We start from the raw sequence: 24,701 nt of genomic DNA on the forward strand, positions 1-24,701 counted from the left end.
TCTTGCAAAGATTGAAGTATGCAAAGCACATAGACTGTTTAGCACAGAATAGACATTCAAAAATGGTTTCTACCTATCCCCTGGCTTTCCAGGTTTTGAAATTGAAATTATCATTAAATGAAAGGATTAAGTAAATTCTGATTTGACCTCCATTTTTTAGGTCACTGGATATTTTTCATTTGCAGGTATCAATGATATTTTTAGACGGTCTCAACAGTGAGACCGGGAGCAGGGAGGAAGGTTTTACTTAAAAACATGATTTTTAAAGTTTCTAATCTCATGGAGTCCCACTGAAACAGAATAAATTTCCCAACAACAAAGTAATCTTCTCCTTTTAAATTTCATCCAATACAAAAGTAAAGCAGTAACAACAATCCCGAGTGTAAAGACAGTCATAGTGGGAAATAATATTCAAAAGATTGCTTTACCTCAAAGATAAAAGGATCTTCAAGGCAGCTGAGAGACCACTCTCTTCAAGTCTGTTTCTGGAATGTGTACACCAACTACACACAGGCACACTCCTTCCCCAGGACATCCTGACTGCACACAATAGCTACTGGCAACAATTGAACTAGGTTGCAGTTTCCAAGCATGGAAATTTTCCTATCTATAGATACAAATCTCCCTATCTAAGTTAAATGTCACTTGTAAACAATCTATTTAAAAACAAATTTGGTTACTAAGCACATTTTTAAAAGTCACAACAGAAGCTACCCATGTTTCCCATTTAAAAACCATCTACATTTTTTTCAGTGCTTGAAATATAGAAAAAAGGAAACCACACAAACATGATAAATCTATGTCAGAAAGAAGTGGGGGTTCCTGAAACATGTCATCAGAAAAAGAGAAAAAAAGAGGGCGGGGTTCCCTAATGGACTATACTTTACTGACAAAGTTTTTATTTTCTCTTCCTGCCTCATCCCTTGACACTTGCCATTTGCCCTCTCCAGGTATGAGTGTGTTCACCAATCTCATCATGCTCTTCACATCCAGTAACCTCACACAAGAGGCCTACATCACAGCTCCATCCCCCCCCCCCCCCCCCCCCCCCCCCCCCCCCCCCGTGCAGTTAATGCCTACTCTACCTTTGAGACTCAAGACAGCTAAGCCTTCTTCCTAAAGAAACTTTTCTTTCCTTACTCAGCCTAGGATGGGCTCTTCCCTGTGCCCCATGGTGGCTGTGCACACCTCTGTCACAGAACTGATTACAGGATTGCTGTTACCTCGTCAGTCTCTGATTCCACTACCACCGCTACCTAAAGTGCACCCTTTATAGTTACATTACTTGAATCCATATTACCTCATCAGTGACATTTAACACTGATGATCACTTTTTAAAACTCCGAACTTTTAAAATTCCATGACACCTCTCTCCAGATCATCTCCCTACCTGTTAGGTGTTTCTCCAGTTCCCCACCTTCTCTATCCCTGGGATCTCATATCGATCCTCTATTTACTCTGCACACCTTGAGTTGGTGTCATCCTTTTCTATTACAACACGCTCTTCCATACATCACCAATTCCCAAGCCATGTCTTCACCTCCAAACTTCTCCATAACCCCTATCATTCAACCTGTCTTATGTTCTGTCAAATCAACATCCATCCCCTCTACCATATTCTACCACTACCATAACCCAGCTTCTGCCTTAGTTGAGACCTTCAACACCATCAAGCCCATTACTCCTAACAATCCCCTAATTGATCTCCCTGCCTCCAACCTCATCTCTTCTCAAATATTCCCTTTATTCTTCAATCTTTCTTATATATTGCAGCCCAGAACAATTTTAACAATTTTGAGTGGCAAGTCATTTTATCAGAGAATATGTCTCAATTTTCAATTTTAAGTTTTAGCACATATATACTATACATACACACACATACATACACATATGAGATAAATTTATTTTCTTATTTTACAATTTTGATTTCATTTCCACATTTTAAAATAAGGTTCCAAGTAAGCCCTCTTTTTCTCCATTTCCCTTGTTTAAGTGGAGTCCACTATAAATAATCATTTTCTAACATCAATTGTCCTCACTAATAAACCACCTCAGAACAGCATGTACTCATTCCTAAAACTGAAATTTTAAATGTCAGTTGATTAGATTAAGTTAGCATTTTTATAGCATTTGCTGTCAAATAAAGTTTTTGTTTTTAAAAGAAAGAAAACTTTAGGTGTGACTTAGTGGGAATATTTAAATATTAAATGTCGTGAGAGGAGATGGCTATATAGTCATTAGGGACCAAAATGTATCACTTGGATCCTTTTTACCCACAGCAACCCACTTTTCATATATCTTTCTTACCTTTCACTTTTGCAGTAAGCATTTCTGCAGCATTCTGAAGATCAACAGAATTGAGGTTCTGATGTCTATTCATTACAGACTTTAAAACACGGAGAAGTTCATCCAGACGTATATGAATAACTTCTTTAAAACAGTCTTAAAAAGGAAAAAAAAAATTTTGTTTCCAAAGCAAAGTTCTGGGATTTTTTTTTTAACTACAAAAGATCATCTGAAGCACATTCCAAGTAGAAGCTCTGGCTCTACAATCTTTGCCTACTACACGTTCACTTCTACTTTCACTACCGCAAGAATTTATACAGCCTTCAGAAAACCCTTAGTCATTTTGATTCATCAAGGATTTCAAAGGTTCTCATAGTTATGGTCAATTTAGGACTACCTTTTTCAGTCTTCTCAGTCTAAATATGCTCTCTAGATTTCCCTTGAGGCAACTTTATAAAGTAAATTTTTCCTGTCTTATAGTTTTTATATCATACACTTTTTAACACAGATGGTGAGAGAGTTAAAAATCTGATTATTAACCAATATTTTAAGGAAAAAAACACATTAAGTTTCATGTTGTAATTGTTTCTTTGCATTAAGAAATTGTCAGTTAAAAAACAGTAACTCATAGGCATATATTAGGATCACCACTTGACCTGCGCACTTTAAAACTTATGACATAACTTACATATGATAAAATGCACGGATCTTTAGTGAATTTTTGTAGTTTTTAGAAAAATTGAATTAGTTGCCAATGATGAAAAATTCAGGGACCATTACAGAAATTCTAGATTTCTTCTTACTCTCAAAAAAATCAAGATCTGGTTATACCAGGCCCACATTGCTCCTTGGCTACAGCAGCTAGAACACAGCAGTCCTACCCTCTTTGACGTGCATTCTTTCCCACTATCCACTTGTCTACCCCCTGCCTACGTCACCCATTTACCTCATCCCTGGTCAGAGAGATGTAGACAGTTTTACAACCTCTGTAAATAAGGAAACCATGTAACTTATCATCCAAACCAAAATACTTCTAGAAGTGAAAAGGGGGGTGCTAGGCATCATCATGCTAGCACAACAAGCATATTTCTGGATCATCACCCCAGGCAAACCAGAAAGTGTAATAATCCTCAAAAGTTTGAAAACATACCATCTTAAATACAGTACTCTAATTTTCTTTTCTGCAACCTTACAAAGCACTAGTGTTTAATAATAGTGAGTATTTATTACGTGTGTACTACGTGCTAGGCAGTGTTAAAAACACCTAAAGGACATGATCTCATTTAATGTCCACATTGATCTATTAGGTAAATAATCTAAAAATCCTTATTGTACAGATGAGGAAATTAAGGCACACCTAAATTTACCAAGTTTTTAAACTGTGAAGCCAGAGTTTGAATCCAGGTTGTATAATTCCAGAATCCATGCTCTTAATATTATGCTGCCTCCCTACTGAAACTGCTTAAAAACTTAAAAAAAATATATAGTGTCATTTTATAATTACACAAATTATTCATTTTTTTCAGAAATGCTAAAAGACAAAACTAGAAAGAAAAACTATAAGATAAAAAAATAAAAAATAAAATATTCTATCAATATCCATCAACTATTCCATTCATTAACAGCATTACCAATAGAGAGAAACATGTAGGATGAGAGGAGCAGGCAAGGTGGGGAGCTGGGTATATCAGTGCAAAGAGTATTCAAGGGAGAAGCAATGAAGAATAGTCCAGGTAGCACTGGAAGCAGAGAAAACACAGTTCCTTCCAGGAGAAAATATGACTCATTCATCCAACAAATTTTATTGACAGAAAAGGAAATACAGAGGAATAGGTGCTAGCCCAAGTAACTTTGGAAATAAATGGAGTCTCTAAGACTAAAAGGAAAGGAAATGCACTTTAAGTAGTATACTCTAGTTGATAAAGGTTTTTCAGTGGGGGTTTTGGATCAATAATTCTGATACTGCTATACATGTATACTGGAATTGAACTGCTGAATAAATGAATGGCAGATGGTGGGAGCCAGGTAACTCACTGTTAAGAGTGTAAATTTAGAAATGAGCAGGGTGAGAAGGCTATAATGATCCATGTTGCAATGGATTAAAGATGAATACTTCAGTAAGAACTAGTGTTTAGCTTAATATAGATATAGATGGCTACACACAGAAATATTTAGATATATGTATATGTATACATGGTTAGTATATGCACATACATTTCTTTGTTCTGTCAGCTGAGAGGGCCTAAAAGAAATGACATTCCAGTAGAAATGAGCACACCCAGCACCCAGATCTTGGTTTCTAATACCATTCTCCAATAAAAGGAATCAAGGCTCCTTGGAGAAATGGTTAATTCTAGGACGGGGGCAAAAAATGTACAAGCTAAATCAGGAACATTTTGTAGTTCTAGAAAGTAAGGAAGAACTTAAAAAAAAAAAAAACTAAAACAAAAAACTAAAAAGAAACCTACAGTAAAAGGGCATTCCAAACGTACACAGGAGCCAACTGAAAGCATTCCCACTGGCCAAAGCTGGAACAATTTGAGCAACAAATAAATAAAGTAGTATTGGATTATAACTTAAGAATAAAATAAATATTCATGCATCCATACTCATATAAATGCCTGAATAAATTAATAAATGGAGGAGAAGAAACAAATCTCTTGCGTAACAAATTCTAAATAATTTATGTAGATACTTTGCCCTCTGGGAGGTAAAGCATAACTCCCTTAAGTGTGGGCTATGCATGCTGACTTCTTCCAAAGAGTATAGAAGGGAGGACAAAAAGAGTAACTTTATGGTGGAGAAATGTGACAAACACTACTTAAGACAGGTGACCAAGGTTGATATCAACAGTCATATATCTTGTTCATAGTAAGTACCCTTTGATGTGATGTGATGTGATGTGACGAAATGATACTTCACATGTGAGCATCTCAGTCTAATCATGAGAAAAACATCAGACAAATTCTAATCAAGGGGCATCCTACAGAATACCTGACCAGTACTCCTTAAAACTGTCAAGGTCGTCAAAAATGAGAAAAGTCTGAGAAACTTACAGCCAGGGAGGACCTAAGGAAACAAGACAACTAAACGTAATGTGATAGGATCCTGGAGGAGAAAAAGGACAGTAGGGAATACCCACAGAAATTGAATAAACTATGAACTCTAGTTAATAATAATGGATCATTATCATCGGTTACTATCAAATATTGGCTCACTGACTCTAACAGGTGTAAGATGTTAATAAATAGGGGAAACTGGGTATAGGACTATATGTGAACTCTGCACTATTGTCTCGATTTTTCTATAAATCTAAAACTGTTCTAAAAAATAAAAGTTTTTAAAAGTGAAATACAAGTGGCAAAAATTACAGAAATTTTATATACTATTGAAATTGTTCCCATAAACATATTATACTTTAAAAAATTTATTTATAATTTCTTCAATTCCTAGAGAAAATGTGAATAACAGTTTAAGGAATTATCTCAACTAAATAAGCAATCATTATCTATTTTATCAGTTTTATAATTGTGGGTATTAGTTCAGTAGGTTTACTCATACAAGGCAATATAGTGGTTTAAAAGCATATCCTCCGGAACCAGACTACCTGACTTTGAATTCCAACTCCATGGCTGTAAAAACCTTGGCTAAGTGGCTTAACCTCTCTGTGCCTCAGTTTCCTCATCTATAAAAAGAAGACAATAGTAGCTAATTCATAGTGTTGGATTAAATGAATTAAAACACATAAAGCATTTAGAACAGTGGCTGGAACATACAAAGCCCTCCATAAATGTTTGCAGCTATTTTTATTATTAGTTTACACATCAGTAGAAATAGGTTAACCCTGAAATAAAATCTAGTAACTCTGAAATACAAGATATTTCTGAGAAAATAATGTAATTTCAATAGCTGTAAGAAATAATAATTATAAAACCTTCCTAACTTCCATTTTTCCCCCCAGTTTTGAACAGCAAAGTCTCTTTTTTGTTTGGCACATATATAAATAAATAAAGCTAACATATGCTAGTACTCTGCATACTTACCAAAACCAAAGTTGAGTGATTGCCTATTATCACAGACAGTTGTACTACACTCTTTTTGAAACCTAACCTTGGTTAGCCTTAAAAGAGGGAAGAGTCAGTTATTTCTATCCCCTATTCTAATGTTTCACAATAAAATCTACAGATATTAATATACTTAGGGAATACAGTGGGAATACTTTGTCTTATTTTGAATTCTCAGGACAAAAGGGCTTAATTTTCAAAGAGTGTCAACAACAAGCATCATAGTCAAAATTAGTGTTGGATATTAAGCAAGAACTACAAAATACTAATGCCCTAAATGGCCTAAACCAAGGTAAAAAATGCTGGTCGTCTTAGAGTCAAGGAATTAAATAGTAGAAATCAATATACTTCAAAATTATTAAATGTATCTCAGTTTTCTCAGTTTTAATTCTTAATATGGTGTGCAATATGTAACAGATACAATCCACATAAACAAAAACTCTCTGGGATCCTCAATAATTTTTTTCTTTTTTCTTTTTTTTGTTTTCTTTTTTTATTTTTTGTGGCCAATTACCGAACCCTTCCTCCCTCCTCCCTCTCCCCGCTCCCTCCCAACAATGTCCTTTCTGTTTGCTTGTCGTGTCAACTTCAAGGAATTGTAATTGTTGTGTCTTCTTCCCTCCCCACTGAATATTTTTTTTTAACAGTGAAAGGTGTCCTGAGAATCCCTGCTATAGTTTTTCTCAAAAATCACTGCAAAACATCCCAAAGACTGTCACCATAAATGGTTTACCAACTTGCAATTCCTTTTTTCCTACAATAAAGCCCTTACAAACAGATACTGAAGTTGTTCCAAATCAATATACTGAAAAACAGTAACTGAGTCAGTTAGTAAGAAGTTACAGAAATACCTCAAATTTCACTATAAATAATTCCAATTCCTGTGACTGAACACACATTTGAAGCCCATAAATCAGCAGAAATGAATGAGACAACGAAATAAAGAAAATGTTAATTACAAAGATTCATAAACTTTCATATTTGGGCAGAAGGATCAACTACTAGGACATCAACATATCCTGGTAATACTTCAGGCTGGGACTTCATAAATTAGCAAGCCTTCAACTCTTTGTGCCATAAATGGTAAAAACAAGTTCCATTTTTACCAAATGTTTTTCCCCTTATAATAAAGTACCTCAGAGTCTTTTTATAAGGCAAAAAGCCTCTAAAGCTGAAAATATAACTTTTAAAAAAGTTTTAAGGAGTTTAGGCAGCTCTTTCATCGACACTAAATATTCCTTCTTCTCCCCCCAAAACAGCAGCAGCAATGAGTAAAGCAAAAAAGGCAGTAACTATTCATCCTCAATATGAGGAAAGTTTAAATGGCTGCTTGGCATGGTAGAAAATAGATTTAGATCAAGAAACCTGGGTTCTAATCTTTGCATTTGCCACTTCCTTGAAATAATAATATAAAAACTCTCTGATCTGATTCATCATTGGTAAAATGCAATTGATAAGAATACCTGTTTTACCTATCTTAAAAGTTTGTTGTGAATATCAAATAAACTAATAGAAATTAAACTGCTTTATAGTCTTAATACATACAACAATGATTACTAGTAAATTGTAAGCTATTTGAACTAAATACCTTTGAAAACAGATTTGACTCACATCGAATTATATTAAATAATATTAAAATTTTATTAAATATTAACATTTAATTACATTAAATTATATTAAATAACTTATGGTCAGGTCCCACAATCTTTTGGCTAATGAAAAAAAGACATTAAATTCATTTAGTTTCAATTTCATTTTATACATAAAATCTAAATTAGTAAATTAATGGAAATAAAACAGTAATTGAGGATACATTTTTTAAAAATATTTCTAAACCTGTCCAGTTAAATTATAGTATTTAATTTAGTCACATAACTAAATACAAGATAATTTTTAAATGGGATAGTGGCACACTGTAAATGTAACAAAATTTAATTTATACTACAAAGGTATTATAGATGTGAATTACAAAAGTTCAACCAAAGTCTTAACACTAGTTATCTGGAACAGTAGAACTCCTATATCCCCACGTTTGCTTATTTATCTACTATTCCTGTAATCTAGTAATCTAAATTTTAATTTATTGTTTCACCTATTTGTGCCATTAATTTTCTGTTTCATTCACCTTATCAAGTGAAAACAGATTAGCCAGCTCCATTTTCTGGTTCTCATGCTTTAACACAATACCACAGTGTTTATGTTGCAAACACTTCATGGAAGTGCTTAAGTAAATAAATGAAAAAACCATGGTGTTTTCCTTGATTTAAAAAAAAAAACAAAACCTGACAATAATTTTAAAATCAGCCTTATTAATTCGGCTTAATCTCTCCAGGGAAAGCAATGAAAACAAGGAGGAAGAAAGTTTCAGAACTTATCACTAGGAAACTCCTATTTTTTGCTGTAATGACTTTTACATGTAGAGGATGAAAGTGAAGCCTGAGGAACAGCAGCTTTCTTTATCCAGCTACCTGGGGATTGTAAAAATAGTAATAGCTAACATTTAAAACACTTATTCTAAGAGCTTCACATATATGAACTCATTTAATCTTCACAAAAACCCCAATGAGGTAGGCACTATTACCTCCTTTTAACTGAGGTAGAAACTGAGGCACAGAGAAGATAAATAACTTGCCCTCAGTTATAAAGAAAGAGCAAGTAGGAGAATGAGGATTCCACCTTAGGTATTCTGGCTCTAGAATTTGTGCTCTTATTTACCATGATATATTGCCACATGGTTAAAGAAGTTATAGCTTAATCTGCAATCAGTGATCTAACAGGCTTTAATTTCCAATGAATATGCCAGTTACTACTATAAATGGTGTTAAATTATGTAAGCATTCTAGGCATCTGAGGCGAGTAACTTAATGTTCCTAATATTTTAGAAAATGTCACATTGTGATGCCAAAAGGTAAGAGTCATCAATGGTAAAATTAATACTCAATGACATTTGTCTGAAAAAAATTTACACATCCTCCTGTATATTCACCTTGAAAAAACTGAGTTAAGACACAAGACAGGACTCTGACTGTTTGCAAATTTATGCAGAACCTCTCACAAAAGAACATATTATTTAATGGCATTAAACTTTGCATTTAACTCCTACTGTTTAATAAAATTTGCTTCAGGAAGTTAACATACCTCTTCGACTACAGTACTGTAAATCTAGGACCTAGAATTCATCGGAAGCTATCACAAATTCAGAGAATGTAATTAGCTTATCTTATACTGGTAATAAATTTTTATCTTCCTTTCTTGCCTGTTTAAAAAACAAACAAGCCAAAAAAAACACACACAAAAAACCCAGAAAAACAAGGCACCATAGTCACAATAGTAAGCTTTCATTAAATTGCATTTAAAAATAGTGCTATACAATCAAAAAGCTATAAGAGGTATTAGAATGCTGCTTTTCCTTCAAATATCGCTTAGAATGGCAGTCAAATGTCCAAGCACTGAGTAGCAGAAAAATTAGATAACTATGTGATTCTTTCCAGCCCAATTAAAAAGACTTGCACTTTTCAAGTTTCCAGATTTTGAGCTTCCTTGGATGATGTTCCACCTGGCAATGGTGAGGTATGTCACAAAGATAGACTTTAAATTTACTGTATAAGCTACAGGAACATTTATGAATGTTATTTGGAATTTAGAACACATTGCTCCTCAGGGGAGCCACCTAAACACGGATTGGTACTTACACTGCATATATATTAATCTATGGTGTTATAATTAAAAACAAAGCACATATGCTTAAATGAGTGCCTTCAGCATTTTAATAAAAGATGCAAATTTTACCCCTACACTTATTCATAATGCACCTTTAATGACACTAGAAAAAGATCTAAAACTTCAAATTCCATATCTGCTACTTGTATAAGACTACAGGGTAACCTCCTCCTGCAGATAAGCAGTGGAGGGAGAATCACCAAACTCTATCACTTATCCTATCAAGGCAAGAACAAAGTGTTTTCACAGTCCTCTGATCTCCCACATTAAGCTTTCCATTTTCATCTGTAAATAAAAACATTAGAGACAAACTGAATACATATATTAACCCTGCTGTGGGCAGAGAGCTTTTAGGCAGACATTTTTTGTAATCAGCTCTTCAACAACTATGGCAATATGAGCTTCATATTATTATTATTTGGGAAATTTCCATAAATACCGCATTTAAGATAGTCATTATAAAACTCACAAAAATTCCTACAGACTATGGGGAGAGAGGGAGATATCCTCTAAAATGAATTACATAATTTGACAACAAATACTTAGCTGTCTTCTTCAGCTCTAAACTGTTAATATTCAGAACAATGTACAATCTCCAACTCGAAATTTTGAATCACAGAATCATAGAATTGATAGCATCTGGTGCAAGTGCCTCATTCTTAAAAGATTAAATGCCTTAAGCCATATTCCAAAGCTAGTCAGTAGCAGAACTAGGCCTACAACCTAGATCGTGTTGATTCTCTTTCCAGAGCTTTTTCTGCCATCGTTTACTACCAATTTAACTGAATTGTATAACCTGGCCAGAAAAGGATCTGCTGGTTCAATCAAAGAATGGCATGAAAGTTACATTCCAAAGGCAACTTAAGGAAGGGGATTCCAAATGGACCCCTATTCTATATAAAATTTTCTTAAAAATTTAAAATTTTTATTTTAAATTTAAAATTTTTGCTTCAGTAACAACTTTCCTAGGCTTCCTCTAAATGCTATAAAAATAAAAAATATTTATAGCTTAAGAATTCATCTTAATATTTTCAATATTGATAAAGGCCAAAATGTCTACACCAGCACTGCCTGACAGAAATATCTGCAACAACAGAAATTTTCTGTATCTTCACTGTTCAATATAGTAGCCCCTATCCACATATGGCTACTGAGCACTTGAAATGTGGCTACTGTAATTAAGGAGCTGGATTTTTAATCTTAATTAGATTTAAATAGCTATATGTCTAGTAGCTACCATACTGAAAAGTGTAGGTCTAGATAATCCCCACAGAATACAAAATTGGCTAATGAAATAATGAAAACTGAGCAGTGTTTTTACAGAGTACCTGCCTTGTGAAGCAGCTGAGATAGCATGGAAAGAATGCACCATTTTACATTCATGCTGCCTGCATTCCAAATAAGACCATTTTTTATCAGGAACAAGAGGCTGACGAAATTACATAATCTAAATTATACTAGGGTACTGCAAAAAGTTTGTGGAAAAATAGAATTAAAAGATAACGTGAATCTTTCCATGAACTTTTTGATGTACACTTGTACATACATCTCATCTCTGAAATGGGGCGACAATACCTTCTTTGTGGGGACTGGGTAGTTAAATCTGTATGTGAAAATATTCTGTAAAATGAAAGCAACAAATACAATTATATATAATTTCTACAAGTAGTCTGGGGAAGGAAAAACATGGACATAAACCAATCACAAAGCTATTAATGGAAGTCTAGCCTCAACAGTGTAATTAAACACCTGAGGCAATAGTCAAGTGATTTTGTACATCAGTGCCTCATTAGAGGTAAATAAAATATACACCTTTAAAGAAAATGATATTCTAATTAAACAAAAAGATGATTTAATTGTATATCTACATTCTTCTTTTTTTGTTTTTTTGTTTTGTTTGTTTGTTTGTTTTGGTTTTGGGGCTGACCAGTGAGGGAATCCTAACCCTTGACCTTGGTGTTACCAGCACTGCACTCTAATCAATGAGCTAACCGGCCAGGCTTACATTCTTTATTCTTTAAAACTAACTTTTAAAGCTTTTTAACAGCTAACAAATTTGAATTAAAAGGTAATAAACAATGCCAAAAGTTTGGCATTCTTCCTCTTAAGAAGGCAAAAGACAAAAAATACTGGCAAGACCACTGAGAAAATATTGGCAAGGCTCATTCACTTGAAAAGAAAAACAATGAAACAACTCTGCTGTTTGGCTATGATTTATAGCCATGGTGGTAACTTCAGAAGTAGAAGTCCAGGGATATTTCTCAATACCCAGGAGACAAAATCATGGCCCATGTCTAGAGGAACATAAGTGATAAAACTACCTTAAATAGTTACAGCATTTTAAATGTTTTACCTGTTTTCTGGAAGACATCTCATGTGATTCTCACAACAATTCTATTAAATAAATAAGGAATAGTCTGATACTCTAAGAAGCTGAAAATCATGATTGAAATTAAATGCAAGCATATCGTTATGTAGCATTTTCCTTATCTTTTATAGGTGTTCATTTATGTTTATACATACTTCCTTGTTTAAGGAAAATAAGAAAAGGTTCTATCAACTCAAATTAACTAAACAGTATATTTCCAGATTTTGACAATAATGTTCCAAGAACAGAGAAAACAAATTCTTATTAAACCCAAAATTTATTCTGACATCACACACACACACACACACACACACACACACACACACACACACACACACACACACACACACACACACACACACACACACACACACACACACACACACACACACACACACACACACACACACACACACACACACACACACACACACACACACACACACACACACACACACCCTTTTAACCCTGACTGAAGAACTAACTAAGCATTAAAATCAACCCAAAGGTAAATAATGAAAATCCTCTGGCTACTGGATACTAATGAGAGTTGGTTATACAAAAACTAGTTTTTCCATTTTTTTAAAATTAATTTACCAGCTATAAACTGCAAGCTTTTGATTACTAGTGATATATTCTAGTATTTAAGTTTTGAAATACTGGCTTGCTTATTAAAAGGATAATGTCCTTAAAGAATTTTCTAAATTAAGCTTCAGTGAATAAACATATTTCTATACACATGCTTTTATCTCAAGGGGAAGTCTCCTTCTGTATCTTATAATTATTACCATTTTTCTCTTTCTCACTCAGGACCAACTTTCAATCCTCTTCCTTCCTAATCTCTGAATTGTCTACTCATAAATTAAAATTCACATAAAAAGACTTTGAAGATAAGAAGTGGTCCAACTTGTTTTAATTTATCATTTTAAATCTGTGAAACAAGGAATAACTATGTAAGATAAAGATGTTAAAGAATGTAAATCTCATAAGAAAAATAAATTAAAACAAATAGAAATCCTAACTAAGGCCTGGCCAGTTAGTTCAGTTGGTTACAGTGTGGCCTTATAACACCAGGATCAAAGGTTCAGTTCCCCGTACCGACCAGCTGCCCACCCCCACACAAAAGAAGAAATCCTAACCAAAAATCTTACTTATATTAATGAAAATTTATTTTAAAATACATTAGATAAAATCAGGCTTTACCCTAAATTGAGGTAAATGATTTGTCAAAAACACATCATTTTAAATTTCACCTTAAAAATTAACCCCATTAATGAACATAAATCAAAAAGAATAAATTCTAATGTAAATTTTAAAAACTAATTTAAAAAATTAAGCCATTTAAGAATAAATCAATATTACAAAGCTATACTTCTTTAAGTAAACTGCAGATGTGTCATTTGGTAAGAAATTTGTTACAATATAACACTTACTGTATTTAGAATATATTTCCACAATAACAAGATAAGTTAATTGCCCTTTAACCATCCATTAGTAGACTTCAAAATCAAGCTAGTAAAATGAACAGAAGTGTGAGCAACTTCTTTTCTAATAATATTTATATAGTCTCAAAAGAATGACTTATGGGAAAATTCAAACAGTAAAATTTTGAAGATTCAACTCCAGTCTGGTTATTTTGGGCTCTTCCACCAGAAAATTAGTTAGGTTAGGAATAAATTCTTAAATTTAGTACAACACAAAATGTAGTTTTAGTTTCTATTTTTTTCAAAACATATATCAGAAAATAAATATTTAACTTGTAGATATAGAAATATTTGTTGAAATCCTGTAAATTTCTATGAAGCCCCAGGAGGTCTCATATAAACAACACCGGAATCTTCACATTTACTCTATCTAGGCATACCATTATGAATGTGGAGATGAACTGCTCCTTCTACTTATCAAAAAAGAAAAGGAGCTGTATCTTTACTAGTAATTATCACTGCAATCAAATTTGGATATAGAAGAGCCACTAAAAGTTGAAAGACCTAGGTACTAAGATTGAGTCAGGAATGTACATTCCTTTACTTCAGGAGAATCAAGTCTCGTGCTCCATTATCCATTTCTAACTAGACAGAGAATAAATTCTGTTGGTTATCCCTTAATTCAAGAAGAGGTTACAGAGAACAAAACAGAATTAAGTTTGATTTTTGAGAAAAAAAAAAATTCACTCAAATGTAATCAATCCATTGAGATTAAATTCCAGCAATGATATGGAAAGCTGAATTTAGGCAAAAGTGTCAACAATGTAAATCACAAGCATTAGTCTGCTTATTAAAGACCAATCAACGCCCTGTGTTACCATTAACAAGAAGATTAAAATTCCAAAGATCTCAAATTTTCCTATGTCAAATGGACCTAATGGCTAGGAACCAAAGACTGATTTTACTTTTTTACACCTTTGCTCCCTCACACTTACCAAAGTTTCTATTATGTATCACACTATTATCTGATTATAAAATAGTTTATACTGTAAACAACAAATATTTGGGGCAAATATATATATATATATATATGGCCATAAAATAACTAAAGCAGAATACCCTACTCCTACCACTGTGTACACACTTATCTGTGGCTGTGCTGGCATTTAAAATTTTACAAACTATCCAGTAAGAATGCTAAGAGAAAACAGTTGACAAACCTGAAAGAATAGCTTCTTTCAAATATAGTAACATATGGGAGAACTTCCTGATATCATTCACCAACTCCTTGATGTAATCCGGATCAAAAATGGAGTTGGAACTTACAGACTTGAGCCCCATTTCAGAAGTTGTAACATCAATAGAAAGTTGGTTTGATGCCCAAACACGTTTTTTCTTTGTCTTTTTCTGTTTGTGAGCAATCATCCTTTTATTTAACAGTCAAAAAAACTGAAATCCTTAAAGAGACAAGAAACAAAAACAAAACAAAAAAAAGTGAGAGAGAAACACAATTACTACATCACCAGGGAAACATTATATTAGGCTTCCACAAACAGCCTGCAGCACACTTCGGTACTCTACTTTAAAAATTTTTTAAATAAATAAAACACTGTATTACTACTAATAGCAGCTTCCATTTATTAAGTGCCCACTTTACAATATGCAAACTACTGTTCTTTTCATTCCATAAGTGAGAAACATGGGGCTTAGAGATTAAAATTTTGTCTAAGCTCTCAATTGATAAATGATGAACTGGCAACTTAAACTTAAATCTGTCTTGATGCCAAAAATTCATGCACTTAATAACTTCCTCTGAATTCCTAGGGTATAGAAATTTTTTTAATTGTAAAAGTTACTCTAAAACATCACATAGTGGAAGGTCATATTCTCCCCCTGCGACATTAATAATTGTAAGGATTAAGTGAGACAATGGCATAGAACTGTCTAGCCCATAAAAAAAAGTTCAATTACACTTAGATTTTCCTAAACACACACACACACACACACACACACACACACACACACACACACACACACACACACACACACACACACACACACACACACACACACACACACACACACACACACACACACACACACACACACACACACCCCCCCCCCCCCCGGTTATCAATTCTCATTAGGAACATTTCTTTGTTGGAAACAAGCTCTAAGGGTGTTCACTAATCTGACATACCTTGGTTGGTTGAAAAAATAAACGCATGATTATTGGAACAATATTTTTGGTAATTTCAGGATGATATAGCAAAAAGGCAATTTTTTTTTTCTATGAGAAAAATTTAGATTTGAATCCTGATTCTAATATTCCCTAGATGTGTGACCTGTACAATTTACTTACAGGCTTGTGTGAGGATGAAAATGGATCACAAAATTCAAAGACTTCATATTTTAGTTAAAACATCTAATCCTGCCACATAGTTGGAGCTCAAGAAAATCTTAGTTTGTTTCTTCCTCATCCTCATTTTACCTTCTCAGAATTAAAAGTCATAATTTTGTTCATATCTCTTAAAATCAAAAAGAAAATGGCTGGAGGAATTAAATTAGTTCAAGCATCATCACTAAAATGTTTTTCAAATATTTCATCTCGAATATTTGGATACTTTCAAAATGGTAGAATGACTAAGGATTTCTGCGAAATTTATAATAGAAAGTTTTATGTAATATTTCCCTTTCTAGTCATATGTAAGATATATTATTGTAGCATTTACTCTTTACTATACCTCACCCAACTCGATAGATTTTTTTCCTTCCTCATCCACAGTTCTTTAATCTATCTTTCTGTCTCTGATGCTACCATACCAGTGAATCACCATCACTTCTTTTCTGAACTACTATACTAATTTCCTAATGACCTCTTCTGTATCCATTCTTGTTCCATTCCAAATGTAGTGAGTGAACTTTTCAAAAATATCATTATTTCATTTCTCTGCTCAAAACCCTTGCAAAGGACAAGTGAGAAGCTATCATACGCTGTAAGACTTGACATGAGACCTGGCCCCTACCTACCTCTCCAATGACATCTGGAGTCATGACTCCTGGCTCTCAATACTCCTGTCACACACTCCTCCTTCTCAGTCTTCCAACAGTATTTGTTTACCATGACCCACAGCAGGAAATAACTTTACATCATGAGCCACTATATATGTTAAGTATGTTATGTTTATGTGTGGTACGTGTGTAAGAATGCATTTGTGCTTCATAAAACACAGACTCTGGCTGAGGATCCATGTAATGTACTTGGATTTATTTTTTATTTTATCCCATTTCATTTTTTAAAATGCTGCTTGCAACTCACCAAATTGGTTTCCTACATGTAATGAGTCGTGACTCTATAGCTTGAAAAACACCAGTTGTTTTTGTCAGCAGTTCCATTTTCCTAGAATACTCCTCCCTCCTCCACTTACTCATTCTGATCCCAGCTTAAAGATCGCTTTCTTGAGAAAACCTTCCTGGATCCCCCCAACTCAATCCCCCTGTAACCACTACCATCACCAAACTAGAGCAGAAATCTCCTGTTAGATGCTCTATAGCATCCTGTACTTTTCATCATTGCACTTAGCACAGTTCGAATAGATGGTTCATGTCTTCCCATCTAGACCTATAATCTCAAGACCATGTCTGTTTGCTAAATACGCGTTCTCTGCTCATAGCATAGTGCTTGACATATGAAAGATGAAATACTCAAAACTATTTATAGAATAATGAATTTGCAGAAACAATAATGGGCTTATAAACTCATAAAGTTTCAAGTAATATTTATAGAAACAAAAAGTTAACTCTGGGTTGTTGCAGTGTTTTGAAGGGAAAATATATATTAGAAAAAATCTCTCTCTAAAATGTTATCTTTCCAAAAAAAAGCATATGAAGATGAGTGAAGGCAAGATTACATAAAACTAAAATCAAAGTTGTATTTTTATTGTTGTTTCTATTATTAAACAGTGTGCCCCAACACTTTTCTATTATAACAGCTTTTAAAGTTTCTTTATTCAATATCCTTTTGTTAATCTCAAATTATTTCTGAGGATGTAATTTCTATACAGACTAGTTTCAAGCCTATCTAACATTAATCCTTAAATGTGCAGATTATTTCTAAAATGAACCAAGGGCAATTTTTGAGCACATTACACCTACATGTCGCTTCCCACCAACCAAAACAAACAAAACAAAAAACTCAAGTGACTTCTTCCGGCAGCTCTTTTACAAATCACTGAGAAGGCTATTAGTCTAACAAACCTTATCACTTTTGTAATTTACTTAATAAAGTCATTCTTTTTCATTCTGACAGCTTTTAAACTCAGTGAATTACAGAATCGGTCATTGTCACTGGTAAAGATGGTTACAAAAATTAAAGACACATATCACAAGTTTCAAATAAAACAATTCCTATATCTCAGCAAAAAGAATTTTAGTAACTATGTGTCAAATCAGCAACCCAAAATTGTAAAAAGTGTTTAAAAAATGTTTGAACATTTTTAGGTAAGACTAAGAAAATCTGTAAAAAAACAAATCAAAAACAAAACCACATTGGGGGAAGAGGAACTAAAAGGATTATACTCTACCCCTGGTCAGCATCACGAAGATTAATGTGCTAATTTTGTTATATATTCCTTACCACTTTTCATACTTTAAACTGCAAAAGGAAACATTACAATCGAAAAAAAATGTTTAAAATAACAAACTTAATCCAAGCTTTCATAATTGAACTATGATAATGAGAAAGTTTGGACAATATACACTTTCTAATATCATATACACTATTTTGCCATGTGCCAAAAAGAACATTCTCTAGTTGGTGGTAATATAAAATGCAGTTACTAACAAATTGCAACTGGCAATTTAGTTAAATTAGGTAATAATGCATGGAAAGTACTTAACACAGTGCCTGGCTCATCATAAAGACTCAATAACTGTTAACCATTATCACTAGCACTACTTTACCGCTGTAAACTGTTTTTGAACATACTTAAGTAATGAACAAGATGTAGCTTCACTACAATAATGTGTAGATTGTGAGCAAGAAATATAGGACTAGAAACAATTCCAGGAACTTAACCTACTTTGTGGAAACCTACTAAAAGGCTTCCAAGTGAAGTTTGAACTGTACAAACTGTACAGATTGTTGAGCAAAGTATTTGTGAAACTCTAATTCTCGTGCATCTCCTTCGACTTCAAACCATCAACATGAAAAACATGTATTATCCAATCCCCAAAGAATTCTTTAGCAAATAGAAAATCACTGTGCAAAACTACTTTCTCCATATGTTCTGAATCCTAAGTAATATGTACATTAGAAATTTAGGCACAAACTTCTTGGTCCCCCAAAACATGGCTTTTCCAAGACTTCAGTAGCCTGTTTCAATCAAATGTCCCAACGCACATTATAGAAGTGTTTTCATTTTAGGCACTGGGCTGTCTAATTGAAATGTAAAACTGTTCCAAATATCTGTACTTGATAGTACCTATCTTACTATTTCTATCTGAGGAAAAATTGTCATAAATTTCAGAAGTCTGCTGTTAGAGCACAACTTCTGATTTCGGTAAGAATCCACCTAAAGATGCTAAAAAAAAAAAAAAAAAAAAAAAAAAAATCAGGAGAATCCATTCGGAAGGCCTCAAATTATATTTTTAGGCTGGCAGACTAGCTCAGCTGGTTAGAGAGTGATGTTATAACACCAAGGTCAAGGATTCGGATCCCCCTACTGGCCAGCCGCCAAAAAAAAAAATTTTTTTTTTTTAGGAAGGACTCCCCACAAAAACAGAACAGGGATATGTCATAAAGAGTTTTACCAGTTATACGCAAACTTTTTCTAAAGGATGATGGGCAGCACACAAACTTCATTTCTGTACAGTTTGGACCGAGCACGCTTAAAGAAGAGGGAGCTGCCCAGCCTCCCACGCCTCCAGAATGTCTAGCATTCCTGGCAGACAGGGCTCTCCTTTAACCAGCCAAAACTACCCAATCCCAAGGAGCACGTTCCCCATCCCAGGATTTAAATGCAAAAGGAAGAACGGAGCAAGCGAAAAGGACAGATGACGTTGATACCGATGGACAGAAGATACAAAATGGACAAGAGTCACGAAAACAGAGAAAGGGAAAGGGGCGCTCAGCTCCCTCCATTAGCAGGTAACATCCTGCCCTCCGAAAATGCGTAATGCCATTACCCTCTTAAGAGAGTTAAAAGAAACAAACAAACAAACAAACAAACAAAAAAACCCCCATAAACATAGAGACACGAGCCTCAGCAGTCACTGGGGCTCCACGCTGAAACGTCTGACATGAGCTTAACCCCTCCAAAAAAGTTTTTCTAAAGTTTTAATTAAAACCGTCAAACCCCACAATACATCCAACAACACAACCGGGACAAACCGCTGAGACTGAGGAGGCCTCTAAGCGAAACTCCTTTTCTCAACCCAAAAGAGACGAGAACAATGCACCAAGGAAGTCCTAAAACGTCTCGGGAATGAGCGCCCACTTGGAGTGAGGACGGCAGCCTGCGAGAGGGCAGGACGGGGATCAGAGGCAAGACCACAGGCTCCGCAGTGGTCAAAAGCACAGACCCCCGAGCAAAAGCGCCTGGGTTTAAATCCTGACGCCGTCAATTACTAGTCTGTGCGCTGGGACAGGTTCTTAGCCTGTTTCCCCAGGTGAAAGTCAGTTAAATAATCATGGACCTGTCATGAGGATTAAAGGAGTTAAAAATGTGCAAAGCTCGTAAAACAGTACGCGGTCGGTGGTACGCGCTCTGTGTTGGCTTTCACTATGCTCTTCATTATCTGTTCCTGGCCAGCGCCGGCCTCGCTGGGGGCGCCCCTCGCCCCGGTCGGACCCTCCTGAGGACCAGCAGCCCCGAGGGCTCCGGCCCCAGCCCAGCCTGCAGCCGCCTCCGCTCGGGGCCGCCGCGTGGGCCACCCAGACCCCGGATGGCACCCGCGCGCGCCCACACTCACCGCGGCGCTCCATCCCGCGTCGCGGACGCGGACGCCCGCCCAACACTTACGGCCACCGCCACCGCGGGTCGGAGCTCGCTGCCCCCATCCCCCACAGCCCGCGGACGCCCGGCCGAGCCGCCGCCGCCGCCGCCCCTGTAGCTATCGCCACGACCGCGCGGCCCCCGCCCCGCGCCTCCCGCCTCCGCCCGGCCGCGGCCCGCCCCCTGGAGCTCGGCCCGCCCCCTGGGGCTCAGCCCATTGGCTCGCGATCCCGGGGGCGGGGCTCCGGCTCCCCGCAGCAGGTGGGGCTCCGGCGGTCAGCAGCGCCTCGGCCTGACACCGTCCCCCACATCGCGGGACGTGTCGGCCGCCCTGCGCGGCTTGCAGCAGGGCAGGCGGAGCGACTTAGGGAAAACTCACCCGATGACTAGATCTGGCTAATGGGCCTTCTCAGATGAGCAATCGACATTTCGTATGAGGTACTTTTTTGGACCACCTTTTTTCCTCCCTCTCCAATAGCCTTTGGAGGGGCGGGCGGGGGAGGATCCGCACAGGTAAAGTGTAGTTTTGACGTTTTTTTGTTTTGTTTGTTTTGGCGGCTAGCCAGTATGGTAAATGTAACACAGGCCGGGCTGGCCCAATACCTTTCCAGAAGAATGAACTACCTCCAAATCAGCCAACTACTCTGCCCTCTATAAAGGGTAATATTTTCCACTTAGACCTATATTACTTTTTTCAACTGCACTCTCAAACTCACCTCCAAATGAAGAAAAATCTGAGAAAGGTGGAATAATTAAAGAAAGCAGCAGGGGCCTGAAAGCAAAGAAGCTCTCATATCATACTACTTACTGAGACAAGCAATGTCATTTATCTGAGTGCTGGAACATTCAGAAAGAACTGATGAAGAAACTGAGGGAGAAACATGGGGAGGGTGACCACGGGTGGTGCTGAGGGTAGAGAGAAAAATTATCATACAGGGGAGAAAACGAAAAAGACTCAGGAGAGTGTAAAGAGAAGTGGATAGAAAGTGGGGGTACAGACATAGGGAGAGAGAGGAAAACCAAGAAGGCAGAAAGAGAAAATAAGAAAGAAATAAAAGAGAGAAGGGAGAGACTGCCCACTCTGACAGAAAAAGGAAGAGAGCCAGCAAGCCCGGTTGTGAGAAAGGGAGAGATCCCAATACTCACCGACAAAGAGAAGAGGGATACCTCTCATATCCTTGAACCCTTACACGACAAACAACGTTAGGGAAATAAAACAAATTTGCCCCTCAGATATGCTTGGAAAAGATAAATATGAAAACATTCAGCTCCTCGGTTGCTTTAGCTCCACGCTAAATTTTACAGAGTCAACTTACACAAATTTACCCCTGCAAACCCCCAACTTGACAGTACCAAGGACATGCCACAAATACTCAGGAAACCTCAAAACCAAACTTCCTTCTAACCACACTGAAAAAGAAAAATTCATCAAGGACTCTCACCATGGAAACCGATGATGCCTGAAAAGAAGCAAACTAACCAGAAGAGAGGAAAGAAATCCCAGGGCCAAAAAGGGGCTGGAGCAGTGCAACTGTGATTAAATCCTTAGTAAGTTTTTTGGAAGGAAATCTGAGGAAGTCCCTCAACCTCAAACACCCCCTTAAGTCTATTTTGAAATATATTATTTTGCACGTATCCTATCTGTCATTCCCCTTAATAAAGATCATTGTGTTCCTGATTAAAATGTAACTGGCAATGTCACTGACAATATCATGAACAAATTCCTGATGGAGAGGGTATGTAGGATGGAGGTGATGCTGTGACAGAGATGAAAAGGAGCACACAGGAGGGAGGGAGAGAAATGCAGAGCAAGAGGGGCAAAGAGAGTTATGAGAAGGAGACAAAGAGAGGGAAAGAACAAAGACCAAAGAGGATGAGGTGAATGCAAAGACAGGGGGAGGCAGAAAAAGAGAAAATAAGATGGAGACAGAGATAAGGAAGATAAGAGAGACAAACAGAGATGATAAAGAAAGAGGAAGAAAGAGAAAGACTACCCACTGATAGAGAAAGGGAAGAGGGACATTTCTCACATGCAAACAGTTCTGGGGGAGATGAAGCCATTTAGGCCCCTGGGTTGTTACCTGGAAAAGACAAATATGAGAACCTAAGGCTCCTTGATTAGCTGGCTCCACAATTATTTTTCAGACTTAATTTTTAAAAATTTACCCATTAAGCCTTACACATAAGTGTACCAATATCAAAAGCACTGGAAATACTGAAGGCATCTAAAAAACAAACATTCCTTCAAATTGCTCTGGAGTAGAATGATCCACCATAGACACTCAAGAAAACACTGATGATTCAAAGCTGAAGGACACAAATAGAGGGAGAGGAAAGGATTCTGAAGGCCAAGGTGGGTGGGGGCAGAGCAACCCACAGGGAGCTCAAGGAAGCAAAGTCTGCCCCTCATATCTGCTCTGGGTTATCTCTACACCCTCCACACCAGATCTACCTCTAAACCCTCCCCAAACAGCCAACTACTGTGCATAGTGCCTGACACAGAGTGGGTCTCCAACGAATACTAAATGGTTTTTTATTTTTATATTTTGGCGGCTGTCTGGGGTACAGGGATCCAACCCTTGACCTTGGTGTTACACCTGGTGTTAGAAGGCCGCACGCTAACCAACTGAACTAACTGGCCAGCCCTAGATGGTTAAGGTGTAAGTAAGGTTGTCTGAGGGGAATTTCAAGAAGTCCCTCAATCTCCATCTCAATCTCAATCTTCCTCTTAAATCTTTTAAAAAATACATTATTTGTCATCCTCCATCCAGATGATAATGACATTTGGAAATATTCACAAAAATGGTAGTTCACTTTTAAGTTCAAAGGGTTATTTCATGAACCCCCCTGGACTTGCATTTTGTTTAAAGTAATTTTATATCACACAAATACATTTTAAGTATGAAAAGTACATTATTGCAATAACCTTTCGCAAGTCCAAAATTCTTGGTTTGTAATAAAATTGTGAAGTTTTTTTTAAAAAACAGTAAAACCATCAGTGTATCTATTGTAAAAGTCCAATGTTCTAAGTTCAACAAGTTGCAGAAAAACATTTCTGAAAGCAACATATAAATTGAAAAGAAATTACCTGCATTTTTACCTCTATATTATTATCTCTAGTATTTTCTCCATCTCAAACATAAATTCACATACTCTATAATGTTGCTCTTGAGTCAGCCATTCCATGTGGCCTCAAGTTACATATTCCTAAAATCTTCACATGTTCTCTTCAAAATGTCTCTGGTAACAGACTGAACAGATAATCTTTTTATCTGCAGTGGTGATATCATCTGTATTGTTAATTTTGCTAGGTAGGTGTCTTCACATTCTTGAAGTTGATTCTATAACTTTGGTAGCCTACTTCTCTTAGCAGAACATATGTCTAAAATCATTTGACAATGTCTGGAGACATTTTCGGTTGTCACAGCTGGGAGGGGGGCTCTACTGACATCTAGTGGGTAGAGGCCAGAGATGCTGCTAAATATCCTACATGCACAGGAAAGCCCCCATTCCCCCAACAAATGATCTGGCCCAACATGGTCAACAGTGCCAAGCTTTAGAAACTTTGTTCTAGATCCAACTACCACTATATAAGCTACAGGACAGAGGAACATGTTAAACTATACAAGAGGATGCACCCAGCAAAATCTGGACTGTGGGCCATTTTATAGTACAAACAACATTTCTTCAGCAAATAAGTTGCAAGAAAAAAGACAGTAAAATCTCTAGATTAAAAAAAATCCTTAAAAGATATATGAATATCTGGTCTTATAAAAAAGACCAGACTTATCTTTCCACTGTAGTAAACAACTACAAAACTAGACAAAATATATATTGTTTTCAG

At 36.1% G+C, this 24,701-nt stretch overlaps 1 protein-coding gene across 5 annotated transcripts in view; it reads right to left on the minus strand.

The window, feature by feature from the left end:
- ARHGAP29 (Rho GTPase activating protein 29) overlaps window positions 1–20,954 on the minus strand; it is a 60,760-nt gene extending 39,806 nt beyond the window's left edge. For 4 of the 5 annotated variants that reach the window (XM_063104536.1, XM_063104537.1, XM_063104534.1 and 1 more), the window contains exons 1-3: window positions 20,835–20,954; window positions 15,083–15,319; window positions 2,308–2,442 (exon numbers count right to left, since the gene is read on the minus strand). In XM_063104536.1, the coding sequence (XP_062960606.1) occupies window positions 2,308–2,442; window positions 15,083–15,287 (340 nt within the window). In that variant the 5' untranslated portion in view covers window positions 15,288–15,319; window positions 20,835–20,954. The remainder of the gene's footprint in view (window positions 1–2,307; window positions 2,443–15,082; window positions 15,320–20,834) is intronic. The other variant, XM_063104538.1, reaches the window with a different exon arrangement.
- Between the last annotated feature and the right edge of the window lie 3,747 nt (window positions 20,955–24,701).

The sequence above is a fragment of the Cynocephalus volans genome, chromosome 8 (assembly GCF_027409185.1).
Source record: "Cynocephalus volans isolate mCynVol1 chromosome 8, mCynVol1.pri, whole genome shotgun sequence".
NCBI classification, from domain to species: domain Eukaryota; kingdom Metazoa; phylum Chordata; class Mammalia; order Dermoptera; family Cynocephalidae; genus Cynocephalus; species Cynocephalus volans.